We start from the raw sequence: 15,378 nt of genomic DNA on the forward strand, positions 1-15,378 counted from the left end.
ATAGGAATTACCATTTCTTAATCCAGGACAGGAAGGACAAGATCCTTCCGGTCTAACTAAGAAAGTGTCACTCTTAATATATCACTCTGCTTATTACCTTTATTATTAACTATATTAACTCAATATTATCCAACTGGCACCTATTGGGCTTAGTCTAAGGGGGTGGGAGCTGAGAGAAACAATCCTCAGAATACTCTCTTAATTTTGCTGCCACAATTAGACCATTATAAGAACTTTAACAGTCTCAGCAAAGAAGTTTTAATAAGATATTTAATAATAATTATATAGGGAAAAAAATGGTCCTTTCAAAGAATATTCTAAAATAAGAGATACAAACCAAGAGTCTAGAAATAGTCAAGAACAAAGTCCTTTTATAGTCATTAAATCTCAACACTTTTGACATTAAAAATAACATCAAAATCTTTTCTCATTTTTTCAGTCTTAATTTGCTTCTCCCAAAGTGCCTTACACAATATTTCAACCCTCATGGTAACCACATATTTTAGTAAGGAAAAGCCCTTTACCATACTTTATGCATGAGTTTATTTTTACAAAACATTACCTTGAACAATGCCAAAAGACTATATGCTGAATACTTTTCATCTGTTGTTATACTTTCTTGATTATATTTTCTCATAATTTATTAATATTTACTAGATAAAAATTAATTTAGGAGCACTACATCTAAAAGCAATAGGTTTAATTCCTTATATCCAGTTGTCAAAGCCAATTAACAGATATTTGCTGAAATATGTGTGAAGCAAAATCAAATATGGGCATTTCCAGCTTCCACTCCTTTTACTGGGTGCAGTATGCTTCTGAAGAAATCTTAAAATAGATCACTCAAGATTAAATGACTGCACATGGATCATACTCTGCTGAGTGTGAATGTGCTGCTGCCTTCACCTGTTCAAACATTAGTAAAAACTAGCAAAATATTAAATGAAGGCATCAAGAAGATACAGGCTTGAAATGGCAGTATAGTTTACTATTAGAACAATAAAAGTCAGAAAATCTGATTTTTAGCCTTGGTTCTCCCAAATACTAGCTCTAAGACCTAGAGAAAAATATTTAACCTGAATAACACAATGTTACTTTATTGGACTGTTAAATCCCTATAAGTTATGTGATATGCATAAATGTAAGGACAGTTCAAATATTTGGGTCAAATGCACCCCAGGTAAAACACACCCAGGTGTTCAAATTGAGTATTTATTGGAAATACTGGCCTTTGGCAAAAGTTCTAACCCTTCCACACAAAGTGGATTTTAAAATAATTATTGACTCCCAACCCTGAGCCAAAACAGGCTCTCTATGTTTCAATACCTTGGAACTAATAAGAGGTGTGACTGCTTCCATGGCAGTGGAGACCAGCGAGATGAACTGTTGTGGGTTCTGTCGATGAGCTTCACTATAAAATTGTGCTAACCAATGAGAGTAAGCCTGGAGTGCTGCCAGGGACTGAGCATGACTGGGAAAAGAGAAAGAAGACTACATTTTAAAGCTTAGGATAAATAATCCATCATCAACTAAATAGTTTTCTTGCGGGACAGGAATTCCATCAATCATATAGTTTATAAAAGTGGTATTAAAATCTATTTTCAAAACATGTGACAGAGATAATGGAAATCTGTTACTTTTTCATGGAATACCTGATATAAATGAAAAATGCATCATCTGTCTGGCTGGATACTTGACAGTGTAACACAATCAATAAAATGATAAATTACAAAGATATACAACTTGTAAAATAATGTATAATATTCTGAATTACTAGTTTAACTTCACATCAACAGCTGTAAGCCAGCTATTAAATGTTATTTATAATTAATTAAAATCAGCTTTAATTACATTTCCTAAGTCGCTCTTTATTAATAGTTTTTTAAGACCTTTACCTTCTAACACAGAAGAGCAACAAGGATTAGACAAAAAGGGTTAAGTGATTTGTCCAGGGTCACATAGCTAAGGAGTCTTTGAGGATAAATTTGAACCCAAGTGCTCCAGCTCCTGGCCTGACATTCTATCCACTAAGCCATCTAGCTGCCCCCTTATAGGGGCATTATTAAGGTAATAGGAAATATCCTAGAATTTACAAGTCATCGTGGCTAAATGATAAATTTTAGAAGAGGTTTGCTTTCTCCAGATTTTGCACTGTGCCCTATATGTCATACAAGTTAAATCGTTATTAATAAATGAAAAAGAAATAAAAAGTAATGTGATGTCATCCTCAAAAAATTGGAGGTAGTGGTCAAATTCATAATATACAAGATGCCTTCAAAATTACTGTCTTAAGGTCACTTAAGGGTGTTGAAATTCCTATTAGTTGGAATGCCACTCTAAAAGTAGTTATTTTGCATATAGAATCAACTAGATAATTATGCCCTTTACCCTATTTATAAAAATGAATTACTGAAGAGAAAGGAGAAAATAAAGTTTATTTTTTCCAGCCTAAAGAATTTATGTATCAAACATAAATTTATCAAGATGCTAGATGGGTACCTGAAAATCCCTGGGAAAGAGATGCTGGATATACCAAAGTTTAGTTGAGAAGTAGTAACTTCATAAATTGCCTAACAAATTACCCAAAGCACAAATCCTCTTTAAAATATCCCAAAATGTTCATTCAATTTTTCAACTGAATACCTTCAGCAACGTGGAGTTCGCCACCACACAAAGCAGCCCATTACATTTATATAAAGTTCAAATTTTTTGGAAGCCCTGTAATTGTCACCAATTAGTCCTTATGGTTCTGCTTTCATTAGTCATTATTTACTGATTATTAAAAGGAGATATGTCTCAAATAAAAAAGTAAAATAAGTAAATCTTTAGCAAAGACAAATCCAAGTATCACTAGTAATACTCTTATTTTCCATGAGTCTAATTCTAGATTTCCTTAAAAGTTGGATATACTAAACACTACCATCTCATCCTAGCAAATGAGAAATTCATGCATTTATAATCTGTTCACACTCCCCAAATCTAGAAAGGTAGCAAGAAAAGGGAGCATGAAGTAGAAAAGGAAAGCAACATATCCTGTTAGCAAAGAAAAGAAGGGAAGAGAAAGGGAAAAAAGAAGATATAGAAAAAGAAGTGGGAACAAAAGGGAAGATAGGGAAAAGAAGGGAAAGAGAAAGAGAGAAGATGGAAAGAGAAGAGCATGAAGATAGGGCAAAGGAAGAGAACAAAAAAGAGAAAGAGAAAGAAAGGGGAAAGAGGTAGAAGAGTTTGGGAAAATATGGGAAAGGGGAGGGAGAAGAAAGGACAGGGAGAAGCTAGGAAGAGGGGAGTAGAGTGGGGAGAAAAGGAGAAGGGGATGTAGGAAAAGAGAAACAAAAGGAAGGAAGGAGATATGGATGAGGAGTGTAAAGGAAGGAGGAAGTGAAGATGGCCAGGGAAGATAAGGAGGAGGAGGAAAGGGAAAGGAAAAGACCAGAGAAACAAATGTGTGAAGAGGGACATAGTACTTCTAATTCACACTCTCATCCCCACCCTATCCTAATTCCTTAACTTTCCTGGACTTTGAGAGGAAACCTGTCAGAGAAAATTTTACACCTAAGAAACAGAATTTTTATACCAAGGTGGTAAAAAACCCATACTTACACATCAATGAGGTCAGGTTTCAATACTGATGGCACAGCAGTTTCAATGTTGTACAATTTTATCTGGGATCCATATAGAGTTACTTTGACCAATCTGTTGGGGGCAGAAACAGGACAAAGAAATAGAAAAACAGTGAAAAAACTAACTACATAAATTCAATATCTATATCAGAATAACAAGACTTAAAAAAGGCACTACAAATGACTTTCAAAAGTCAAAATATGACTCAATTTGTGGTTTTGAGAAGCATTATGAAATTTTACATCTTTTATAAATTTCTTCTGTTTAAATGTTGTTTGAAAAATGGTTTATCCTAAAAGAGATATTGAAGTTTTTAGAAGAGTTACAAAAAGTAAGGCTAGATTTCATTTTAATCTCTATGATAGGCAAGTTGTAAAAACTGCTGGTTGCTAAAGGGAACATTGCATACAAATTACCAATAAATACCCTAAGAGGAGCTAAATTTCTTTCCCAAGAGGAAAAATTCTGCCTCCTTTGAAGTGGAAAATTATTCCCTACTGATGGGAAGAGACAGCCAGAAGTATTTACCCTGCTGACAAGAGATATGCACCTAGGCTTTCTGTTTCTATTCAGAAGATTAAAAAAAAAATTCCCTCTAGAATTTCTCCCTCTGATAACTAAGAGAGAGAAATGTGTAAGTGGCAAACCAAACAAAAGCCCCAAGGTTTTGATAATAAATTAAGGAAATAGAGGAAAGAAGTCAAGCATCTATTATTTTTTTCTTTGAAGTCATAAAAAAGAGCTATAAGTCATAAGAATTTATGAAAAAAGTAGCAAATTATATGCAGGATTTGTCTAAATTTTGTTCTATGTTATCAATTTATACTTATGTCTTTAATCCTTTGACCTGGTATACTCCCACCTACCAAGCAGATTACAATCCATCCATGCTTTCTGATCCTGTGTGTCAACTATGTGACCTCCTCCTGTTACTACTTCCAACATATGCTAAGACCTTCCTATAGATATACTGACGTTGTAAGAATATCTTTGGAGCACTATAGGCTGTTCATTTGCTATTCTTTCTTTTTCATTAAATGATTGTCCCACTTCCTTTTAGGATAATGTTATGTCTCTGACAACATGCCCTGGGAGGGTTCTCCCCAGATCCCTAGGGATGATGACAATTTACTCATTCCTCAATTATTAACAAACTCCCACCCTCTCCAACCCAGTGTTTCTGAAACTTCAAATGTCATTGTCTAAACCCTATTCTCTATCCTCTAATGAACCTTATTCCCATTCTCCTCAACCCAATATCCCAATGTCTCCCACTAAAAAAATTGACTTTCAACTTCAACTTTTTCCTTTCTTTCTCCTATCTTCTTGTGCTTATTGAGATCTGAAGACCCTCCTGACACTTTATACTTATATTTACTTATAGCCCAAGTCATTGGCCAAAGTGCAGGAGTTGGAATAGTCTTTGCTCCTTATTGCCTATTCCAATCTCTTCCCTCTATCCCTACCACTATCACTAACCTTTGCTGCTTTGAAATTCATTCAGTCTATATTTGACATTCGGCCAAGATTCTGGTAACTTCCAACTTCTAAAACTCCCCTTTCCTCAATTTAGTTCAACACCTTGCTCCTAGTCTTTTTTCTCCTAACTGCTTCCTGCCTTTTTATTAGGCGCCTTAACATACATAATGATGAGCCGTCAAATGCCCTAACTTCCCAGTTCCTCAATCTACTTTAGTTTTCATGATCCACTTCACCTCAGCTACATGCAGAGATGGGTCATATCTTTGATCTTCCATTAATCACAAGTGTTCCACGTCAATGACCATTAAGTCTTGAATTCCTTTATGTGATATTTTCTGTCATTCCATTCTCTGCCTTGTAACCCCTAAATTGACCTCACCACAACTAAAATTCTTCCATCCCTGTAATCTTATATCTCCTGTAATCTCACATCTCTACCTGCCTTTCAGACATATGGAAGTAAATGTCCTATAGACAAATTAAATCTGACATGTTTAAAATTGAACTTAATTCTTCCCTGCACCCAAAACTCTCCTCTTTTCTTTACCCTCCTATTACTATCAAAGGTACCACTATCCTCCAAGACTCCTAGGCTTACAACCAAGGTGCCATCCCTTGACATCTCACTCTCACTACTACATAATCACTTGTTGCCAAGGCCTGTAGATTTGTATTTCATAACATTTCTCATATCCTCTTCCTTTTTTCTTCTGTGTGAAAAACCTGGTGCAGACCCTCATCACCTTGGGTCTAGCCTTCAGTTGCTAGACTTCTAGTTGCTTTCCCTGCCTCGATTATCTCTCTCCCACTTCAAACTATCCTCCACCCAACTGTCAAACTGATTTCCTAAGGCACAAACTTAACCAGATCAACTCTCTATTCAATTATTCCAGTAGCTCCCCATTACCACTTCTGGGAACAAATAAAAAATCCTTACTTTGGCTTTTAAATATCTTCAATCTGTGGGAATAGAAACACAAAAGAAAAACAACTGCTTTGATTACATGAGTTGATAGGGATATGATTGGGAATATAGACTCTAAATGATCACCCTAGTGCAAATATCAATAATATGGAAACAGGTCTTGATCAATGATACATGGAAAACCCAATGGAATTGTGCATTGGCTAAAGGAGGAGGTTAGGGGGAGGGGAGGGAAAGAACATGAAAGTTGTAACCATGGAAAAATATTCTTAATTAATTAAATAAATTTTTCCAAAAAGAAAAAAGAAAGAAAGAAGAGCACTTATCACAGTGGATAGTATCTAAGATCCCTGAAAGCAAGGTGTGCTTGATTCTTGGTATTTATATACCCTATCTCCTAATAAAGGTTGATTGATGGGGGAAATATAATTAAGATCTTCAGTACCAATCTTCTTAATATCTTCTTTTCCCCATCCTCACTCTATTATATATTTTATGTTCCAAAGACACTGGTCCCAAGAAATGCATCAATTAACTCTTGATCATTATCACTGGCTATTCCCCAAGTCTAGAATTCTCTCCCTCCTCATCTCTACCTGCTGGCTTCCCTGTCTTCTTTTAAGTTCCAACTAGCAACTTGTCTTTCACAAGAAGGCTTTCCTGATCCCTTTCAGTTTTACCACCGTCCTTCTGTTGATTATCTTCAATTAATCCTGAATATATCCGGTTTGCTCACTGTTGTCTACATGTCTCCACTGTGTAATTTCAAAGATGTGGCCTGCTACAAAATGTATATGTAACAATGAAAATAAAAATAAAAATGCTTCTCTGGTTGCTTTTTTAAAACTCCATCAAATGTGTGTCTTCTTCCACAACATGACAAATAACAGAAATGTGTTTTACATGATCACACTTGTATAACCCATATTAAATTGCATACCATTCTCAAGGAAGGAGGAGAGGAAGGAGAATTTGAAATTCAAAATTTTAAAAAACAAATGTTAAAATGTGTTAAAACTTCATTAAGAGGGGGCAGTTGGGTAGCTCAGTGGATTGAGAGCCAGGCCCAGAGATGGGAGGTCCTAGGTTCAAATCTGGCTTCAGACACTTCCCAGCTGTGTGACCCATGGCAAGTCACTTAATTGCTGCCTAGCCCTTACCATTCTTCTGCCTTGGAATCGATACCCAGTATTGATTCCAAGATGGAAGGTAAGGGTTTAAAATAAGAATTTCATTAAGGATATACTATGTGCAGATTATGTGGCAGTGTGAAAGTAAACATGTATTTAAGGCAATTTTTTCCAGTCCTCTTTCAGATAATTAAGAAGAGATCACTCAACATACTCCAAATTTGTCTCCTCCAGAACAGGCCTTCTGTGACTCCTTGAGCTGATTCAGCTGCACTACTTCTTTAATACCATTTCTACTTTTTGTACAGCCCTTCAGGAACTATGATACGGTGCAAATGTGCTGGCTTCACTGTCAATTACAGAAAGAAGAGTTTGTTTTAGCTCTTCTGACAGATCTTTTCCATTTTTCTTATGTTTGTCATCCTTCTAGTTTCATACTATTTTTTGCTTTATATGGCTTAGTTGAGTTTCTTGCCAAGGTTTCCATAAATTTGCTTTTCCTTCCACTGCTTCTCACTATTTAATGACATCATGCTCATAATCTTTCACCATCCTCTTCCACAAGATTTTAAAAATCAATAAGCGTGTCCTAAATATTTATGCCTATATGCCTGTTACTTTGCTAAGTATTTATGATACAAAGACAAAAATGAAAGTCTCTAGCCCACAAGGAGCTTAAAGGAAAGAAAACACAAACGTATATACAAAATCTATACAGCATAAAAAGCAAGGCAAGTGGAAAGGGGAGAGAGATATTGAGGAGATCAGGTAATTTTGGAGCTGAGCTCTGAAGGAAACTAGAAACTCTAAGAGGTAGAAGTTAGGAGGAAGAACATGCTATTAAAACAGAACAGCCTGATAACAGCAAAGGAAAGTAATGAATGCTGGAGGGGATGTGGCAAAGTAGGGACATTAATTCATTGCTGGTGGAGTTGTGAACTGATCCAACCATTCTGGAGGGCAATTTGGAACTATGCCCAAAGGGCGACAAAAGAATATCTACCCTTTGATCCAGCCATAGCACTGCTGGGTCTGTACCCCAAAGAGATAATGGACAAAAAGACTTGTACAAGAATATTCATAGCTGCACTCTTTGTGGTGGCCAAAAACTGGAAAACGAGGGGATGCCCATCAATTGGGGAATGGCTGAGCAAATTGTGGTATATGTTGGTGATGGAATACTATTGTGCTAAAAGGAATAATAAAGTGGAGAAGTTCCATGGAGACTGGAACAACCTCCAGGAAGTGATGCAGAGCGAGAGGAGCAGAACCAGGAGAACATTGTACACAGAGACTAATACACTGTGGTATAATTGAACGTAATGGACTTCTCCATTAGTGGCGGTGTAATGTCCCTGAACAATTTGCAGGGATCTAGGAGAAAAAAACACTATTCATAAGCAAAGGATAAACTATGGGAGTGGAAACATCGAGGAAAAGCAACTGCCTGAATACAGCGGTTGAGGGGACATGACAGAGGAGAGACTCTAAATGAACACTCTAATGCAAATACTATCAACATAGCAATGGGTTCAAATCAAGAAAACATGTAATGCCCAGTGGATTTACGCCGTCGGCTATGGGGGGTGGGGGGGAGGAAAAGAAAATGATCTATGTCTTTAAATGAATAATGATTGGAAATGATCAAATAAAATATATTTAAAAAAAAAAACAGAACAGCCTGTTCAACAGTCCTGGCAAAGACTAAATGTTAAAGGAAGCAAGAGAATGGAGGGCCATGAGTGAAGAACAGCAAAAAGGCTAATTTGGCTGTACTGAAGAGTAATATAAAATAAAAATGGAGAGGTAGGTTGGAAATGGAAGACTTTAAAAGCCAGGAGTATATATTTTATTCTAGAGGCAATATGAACCATTTTTAAGTGTACTGAGTATGGTAAGACGATCAGACTCTGTCCTTGTAAAACATCATTTTGGCAGCTGGATGAAGAATATATTAGGGAGAAGAAAGAATAGGGGAAGGGAAACCAATCAGAATTTAATGAAATAGCCCAAACAAGAGGTGATGAAGGCCTAAAAAGTATTAAGAATTTAAAGTCACTGAGAGAACTAGGAGAAAGATCCCTAAGTTAGTAGAAGGCTGCATCATGAAGGGAACTACAGTAAAACATCCAAAATCTCTCCATATCAAAAAACTATAGGCAAGGAGGGTGAGATTAAAATAAGGACAAAGAATAGCCAAGAAAAGTTAAATGAGAATTAAAGAATCTAATTAAAATAATAGATTATCTCTGCTATGCAAAATATTCTAAAATTTACAGCACAATTAACTAGGCTTTCTATTAAATAACTACAATGATGCAAACAACAAAAACAAAACAACAGAAACAAGACACAAACCCTGCCTGCTGAGTAATTAAAATGATCGTTGTTTGGCCCCAAAGGAAAGAAGAGAAAATATAATTGCCTCCCTTCTTTACATAGGTGGGAAGATTATAGATATTGAATACTTCAGCTATGTAATCAGATTGGATTGCTGTATAGACTAATTTTGTTCAACTGCTTTTCCTCTTTCTAATGCTTTAGTATAAAGAGAGCTCTATGAGTAGGTAAGGGGTGAGAGATTGATTTAGAAATGGTAATATAAAAAACAAAAGATAGCAATGAAAATTTTATAAATATGTTGTACAGTTGGCAAAAACCACCATAACAGCAGCAGCAACAAAAATAACGGATTCCTAACAATCCAAGCATTCAGAAGACCACATTTTTGTACAATAAAATATAAAGTAAAATGTCTTCTTTGGTTTCTGGTGGAGTTAATATCATCCTTCAGTCTTTATATAAAAGGTTTCTCAAGAAAATGACAAAGTTATCAAGAGATGACTTACACAGTGACCTTTAGCTTACCTCTCCACAACTGTAAGTGCATCATTGAATCTGGCAGCAAACACATCTCCAATAAAATATTCAGCTAATCGGCCAACAGCTTGGAGGAGAGAACTCAAGTCCCTCAGAGAACAGTGCAACCTTCGACAATCATTCTCTGCTGTGATGTTCAGTCTATGACCTGAAACACATTGTCACTGTCAGTTTCACAGAAAAAAATGTTTTAAGTTACTTCTATAAATAATAACTCAATTACTCAGAAGGTGGCCATAACAATCCCAGATATAGAATCTAGATCTTGGAGAACATCTAGATCCTGACTTTTAGAAATTCAGAAACTTAGAACTCCAAAGTGATCTACTCAAGAGCATACAGGTAGCAGGAAAAAGTCAGATTAAGAAAGGAAATGAATGCTTGTGAAATACCAAACTTTTTTTTCAACCCTTACCTTCTAACTTAGTATCAGATATAAAACAAAAGAACAGTAAAAGTGAGGCAATTGGGGTTAAGTGACTTGTTCAGGGTCTGAAGTCACATTTGAACCCAGGATCTCTCGATTTCAGGTCTGGTACTCTACTGTGCTACCTTTCCTCCCCTCCCTTCCCCCAATTTCTTTTAAGAATAATCTACTAAAACAAATTCTAAACGCAAGCAATAAAAGGGCTCAAAATCCAAATTAAATACCCTTCCTAAAACTGGAAGTCTTTGATTTCATTTAGTATTCAAAATTAGTAAAGAGAAGAAACTCATTTAACAACCTGTTTATAGTAAAGATCATTTTCCCCCCTAAGGGAACTGTTTTAACATCTCTCCAAATTTCTTCTAAGTAGATGTTACTTTGTCTCCCTCTGCTGGCTGTTAAATAGCCATGCATATATAGCACCATTCAATAATGTTAAGTAAGGAAACGTATCATTATGAAAGCAAGAGCACTGTGGTAAGCATTCAAGGACTGACAAGATTTTCAGCTGTTCACAATGAGAGTTTGGGGGCTTACCCCAGAGCAATAGCAGAAATCTGATGGGCACAATACAACCACCAGGCTATGTCAAGAAGAATGAGAAAAGTAAAAGGGCTACAGGAAGGGGAGGGGAAAATATAGTTGTGGTTCTTGGGAGGAAAAGGAGAATGAACAATGAAGAAAAATGTTCTGTATCAATTCTGAAAATTCCTGGAATCTCATTAATAAGACAGTCTTCTCAAAAAAGGTATTACCTAAAAATATCTCCAGTATATTATCTGCAATTCTATCAACTAGAGATTCATTTGATTAATTAGTATGCTTCGGGAATTCATTTATCTAGCAGCCAGATATACTTGATTAGTTTGCTTCCTCTTAACATTCAAATTAAAGGGTGTAATCTATTAGTTGAATTCATACTTCAATATAAATAGGTAGCCTTATTAAACTAACTTCTACCTAAGAATCTTGCTCATTGAAAAAGAATAGAAATATTAATGGGAGAGGAAATATGTATATATTGGTGGCAAAAGTAACCACATTGAGAAGCTTTGTGCAGCTATGTAGGATGAGGATCCTAAGCACTTAGGGGGCAAGGAAAATGGAATCAAACAAGAGAGAAAGGTAGACGGGAAGTAGGAAAGAGCCAAAGAATTACTTGAACTATATTTGGACTAGTGCTAAATAACCATAATCTCTACTTCTCCCAGAAATCCAAAAATAAAAACTATTCATTCCTTCTGTAAACAGAGCTTCCAGTAGATGTGATACCCTACCTCCTTTCCTTTCCCTGTAAGGTTTGAGCACAAGGGTAGAGAGAGCAACAGAGAAGAAGGAACAGGAAAATGGAGCCTCATTTCCCAGTTGTAGAGCATGATCTTGCAGCCTCCTGAGAAGTCTAGGTTTGCAAGCATTTTAATGTATCCTTAGTCCAATTTGTCTTCATGAGATAGGCCTAATTTCTCAAGAAATAGATAACACAATCAATTTTTGAATGTTAAAAATACTTCCAGGCTGGTAGTTATATAATTGCCCAGCACTTCTAAAATTTCAAAGCCAAGTTTATAAGTTATTCCTTTACAAACTAGCAAAAATTTCAAAAGTCCACAAAATAGTACAGATAGATAAGCTGACAAGTTACTTCCTAGTATAGAAAAGACTATGCAGTCAACTCTTTAAAGTGGTTTACTGAGACATTCAATATAGTAGGGTATAATATAATCTTTCCTTTCTTACAAGTTCCATTTTGCATAGATTACCTGTTCTGTCTTCCATTTCTACTTTTGAACCTAGGACCTCCCGTCTCTAGCTCTGGCTCTCAATCCACTGAACTACCCAGCTGCTCCATAAAGTGAATATTTCTGAAGTCCATTTTTTTTAAAGTGCTACACTCCTGAAATAGAAATTTTTCCAAATTGATTTTCCTGAAGCACCATTTTGATCATGTCAATTTCCTACTCAATATCTCCCTGTTCCAAGTCCAAACTCTTCAAAATGACCCTAATATATGTTTTTTGTTGACCATATTTCCCACTATTTTCCTACATGTCTTTTACAAGTACAAACTACCCTACCTGTTTTTACATAAACATTACATTAATATAACATTACATAAACATTCCAAGTAGAGGGAACAATTCAACATTCACCAAATACCTATATTGTATAGTAAGCGAATTTTAACAAGTGCCCCTATGTACTTTTCTTGATACCATACAATAATCTTGATTTTATCATTATTCATGTGCTTGTCTCACCCACTAAGATATAAGCTCCTTAAGGACTGGCTATATCGTCTTCATCCTTGTACTCCCAAAGCACCTAAGCATAGTGATTTGTACAGAACAGACTCAAATATTTGTTGAATTAAACTGCTTAATTAATCATGCGAGATGAATTAGAGATGGTAGTAATTTAAGATTTAAAGTAAAGTATTCGTTTTTTTTATACAAGTACTTAGCTCACCACACTGTAAACAGTAAGACATTTAAAGATTTGTAGAATTAATATATGAATTCACAGGCAGGGAAAACTGTATAAATGTGCAACCCAGATTCTATAATGATTGCCAGAAGTAGGAAAGTATATGCTGAGTGGCTATGGGATTTTGTTGCTAACTACATATGAGGAAAAGACAGATGAGCTGTAACTGTAGCTAACTATTTTTAGGCATGTTTACAATGCTGATAAAATTATTTGTGAGTGAGTAATGCAACAACTAAATCCATAAAGTCAGGGCAAATTAAACCTCCAAAGGCATAAAAAATGATTACCACAAAATAGGCTGTTTACCTAATGAACTGAAGAGAATCTGTCTGTCTGTCTCTCTCTCTCTCACTCACTCACACACACACACATTACTTTGTAAAAGATGTATAACTCCACTCTCATACTTAGCTGAGAGAAATCTCACCTGTCTCCCCCTCCAAAAAAAAAGACAAACATGGAACATGTTAAAAGAGATCTCCTTCAAATAAGAATATTGTAACATAGATGGTCAAAGATGCAAAATGTCATGGTGACTAAAATCACAGATCTGTGAAACTAAATCATCTTGAAGAAGCTATGATGTGCTTATGCCCTATATTGGGAGTACCAACTGGCAAGATACACTGGTGAACTATTTGGCCTCCCTGCTGCCTCCCACTCATTTTATATTTAGTTATTATATAAAGAAGGGAAATTCTATAAACATGTTCCATTTTGGAATGTAAAAATTTGGCAATTCAAATAACTGAAATACTATCACATGTGCCCGACAGTTGAAACTAAAAACCTGAAGAAAATGAGACCTGAAATATCATGCACTATAGATAAGAAAAACAGGGGGGCAACTGGGTAGCTCAGTGGATTGAGAGTCAGGACTAGAGACGGGAGGTCCTAGGTTCAAATTTGACCTCAAGACACTTCCTAGCTGTGTGACCCTGGGCAAGTCACTTGACCCCCATTGCCTAGCCCTTACCACTCTTCTGCCTTGGAGCCAATACACAGTATTGACTCCAAGACAGAAGGTGAGGGTTTAAAAAAAAAAGAAAGAAAAAAGAAAAACAGGTCACCATTCATGGCTAGTTGGCCACTCTCCTTCCTTGAAAGCACCCCCTAAGTTGCCTGGTGAGATCAAGACTGTCCAAGTGAGAACAAAAGATGCAAAACATGTGTTAGGTCAAATACAAAGTTGGCATATACTAGGCCAACAGGGAATCTAAAATGAATCTTATAAAAATATTTTAGGTCAACTATAAGTTTATTTATGGAAAAAAGCAATCTATAATGGAAACAATAATCACCATACATAAATCCTCAGTGATGAAAATGGGAGAATGGCCTGAATAAAATATTTTTCCCAATCTTTATTAAGAAAAAATATTGGATTGAGAGCTAGGCCTAGAGACGGGAGGTCCTAGATTCAAATCTGACCTCAGACACTTCCCAGTTGTGTGACCCTGGGCAAGTCACTTGACCCCCATTGCCTAGCCCTTGCCACTCTTCTGCCTTGGAGCCAATACACAGTATTGACTCCAAGACGGAAGGTAAGGGTTTAAAAAAAAAAAAGAAAAAATATTGGAAAAACTGCCACATCTTAATTGTCTCTTATAGTGGCTAGATCAAATAGTGTTAGATATAAAGTATGTTCTAAGCTTAACCAATGTGAGGATTTATTTTTCATGTACTGTATTAATTCCCATTTATTTAGGGAGAATTACTATATACTCCTCTATATGGAATCTGGGTCAGAGATATCCAGTCTGCTACTTTTTGCATTTCCTTTGTCCTTTGGGAATCTCAATGAATATCTTCCTTTTTTAACAGAATGTGGTTAATAAATGAAGGAGACAGGGTTCTTTTCCTGTGGATGTGACCTGCCTACCTGTAGGGATGGTAAGGGGTGGATAGGATGAAACACCTCTTAATTAGCTATGACCAATTAAAAATATCTGGGTATGTATGATCAAAGGAAGGGCTAAATAATAAGCTCCTAAAAATCTATTTATCAGGCTGCCCCCATCCAGTTCGGGTGGTATCTGGCTTCTGAGACAACAATGAGACCTATATCACTTTATTAGTTATGAAGCTAGCCTAACCAATAAATCCAATATAATCAATATTTATATTCTTACCCAAAAATCTGTCTCTCAAGATAATTTTAATCCTAATATCAACTAGTACTAAAACATCAGAATGAGGAGTCCTCCACACTGAAAAATTATGAAAAAATTAAAAAATGAAACTGTAAATCTTGGCCAAAATATACATTTTGTGCTAAGACAATAATGTATCATGACACAAACATAAGCCTAATGTACTGCTGAAGCTATTCTGGATCACAAAATAGTAATGTCAGGAATGATAATCAAGAAAATCCATAAATAAATATTACTCTATTTGTGAACAAAATGATGCTCTATATGAAA

At 35.8% G+C, this 15,378-nt stretch overlaps 1 protein-coding gene across 4 annotated transcripts in view; it reads right to left on the reverse strand.

Moving 5' to 3' along the window:
* XPO6 (exportin 6) overlaps positions 1–15,378 on the reverse strand; it is a 111,145-nt gene that overhangs the window by 15,969 nt on the left and 79,798 nt on the right. For all 4 annotated transcript variants that reach the window (XM_007499473.3, XM_056805510.1, XM_007499472.3 and 1 more), the window contains 3 exons: positions 10,027–10,186; positions 3,601–3,693; positions 1,327–1,471 (listed from right to left, as the gene is read on the reverse strand). In XM_007499473.3, coding sequence (XP_007499535.1) covers positions 1,327–1,471; positions 3,601–3,693; positions 10,027–10,186 — 398 coding nt within the window. The remainder of the gene's footprint in view (positions 1–1,326; positions 1,472–3,600; positions 3,694–10,026; positions 10,187–15,378) is intronic.

This window comes from Monodelphis domestica, chromosome 7 (genome assembly GCF_027887165.1).
Source record: "Monodelphis domestica isolate mMonDom1 chromosome 7, mMonDom1.pri, whole genome shotgun sequence".
NCBI classification, from domain to species: Eukaryota; Metazoa; Chordata; class Mammalia; order Didelphimorphia; family Didelphidae; genus Monodelphis; species Monodelphis domestica.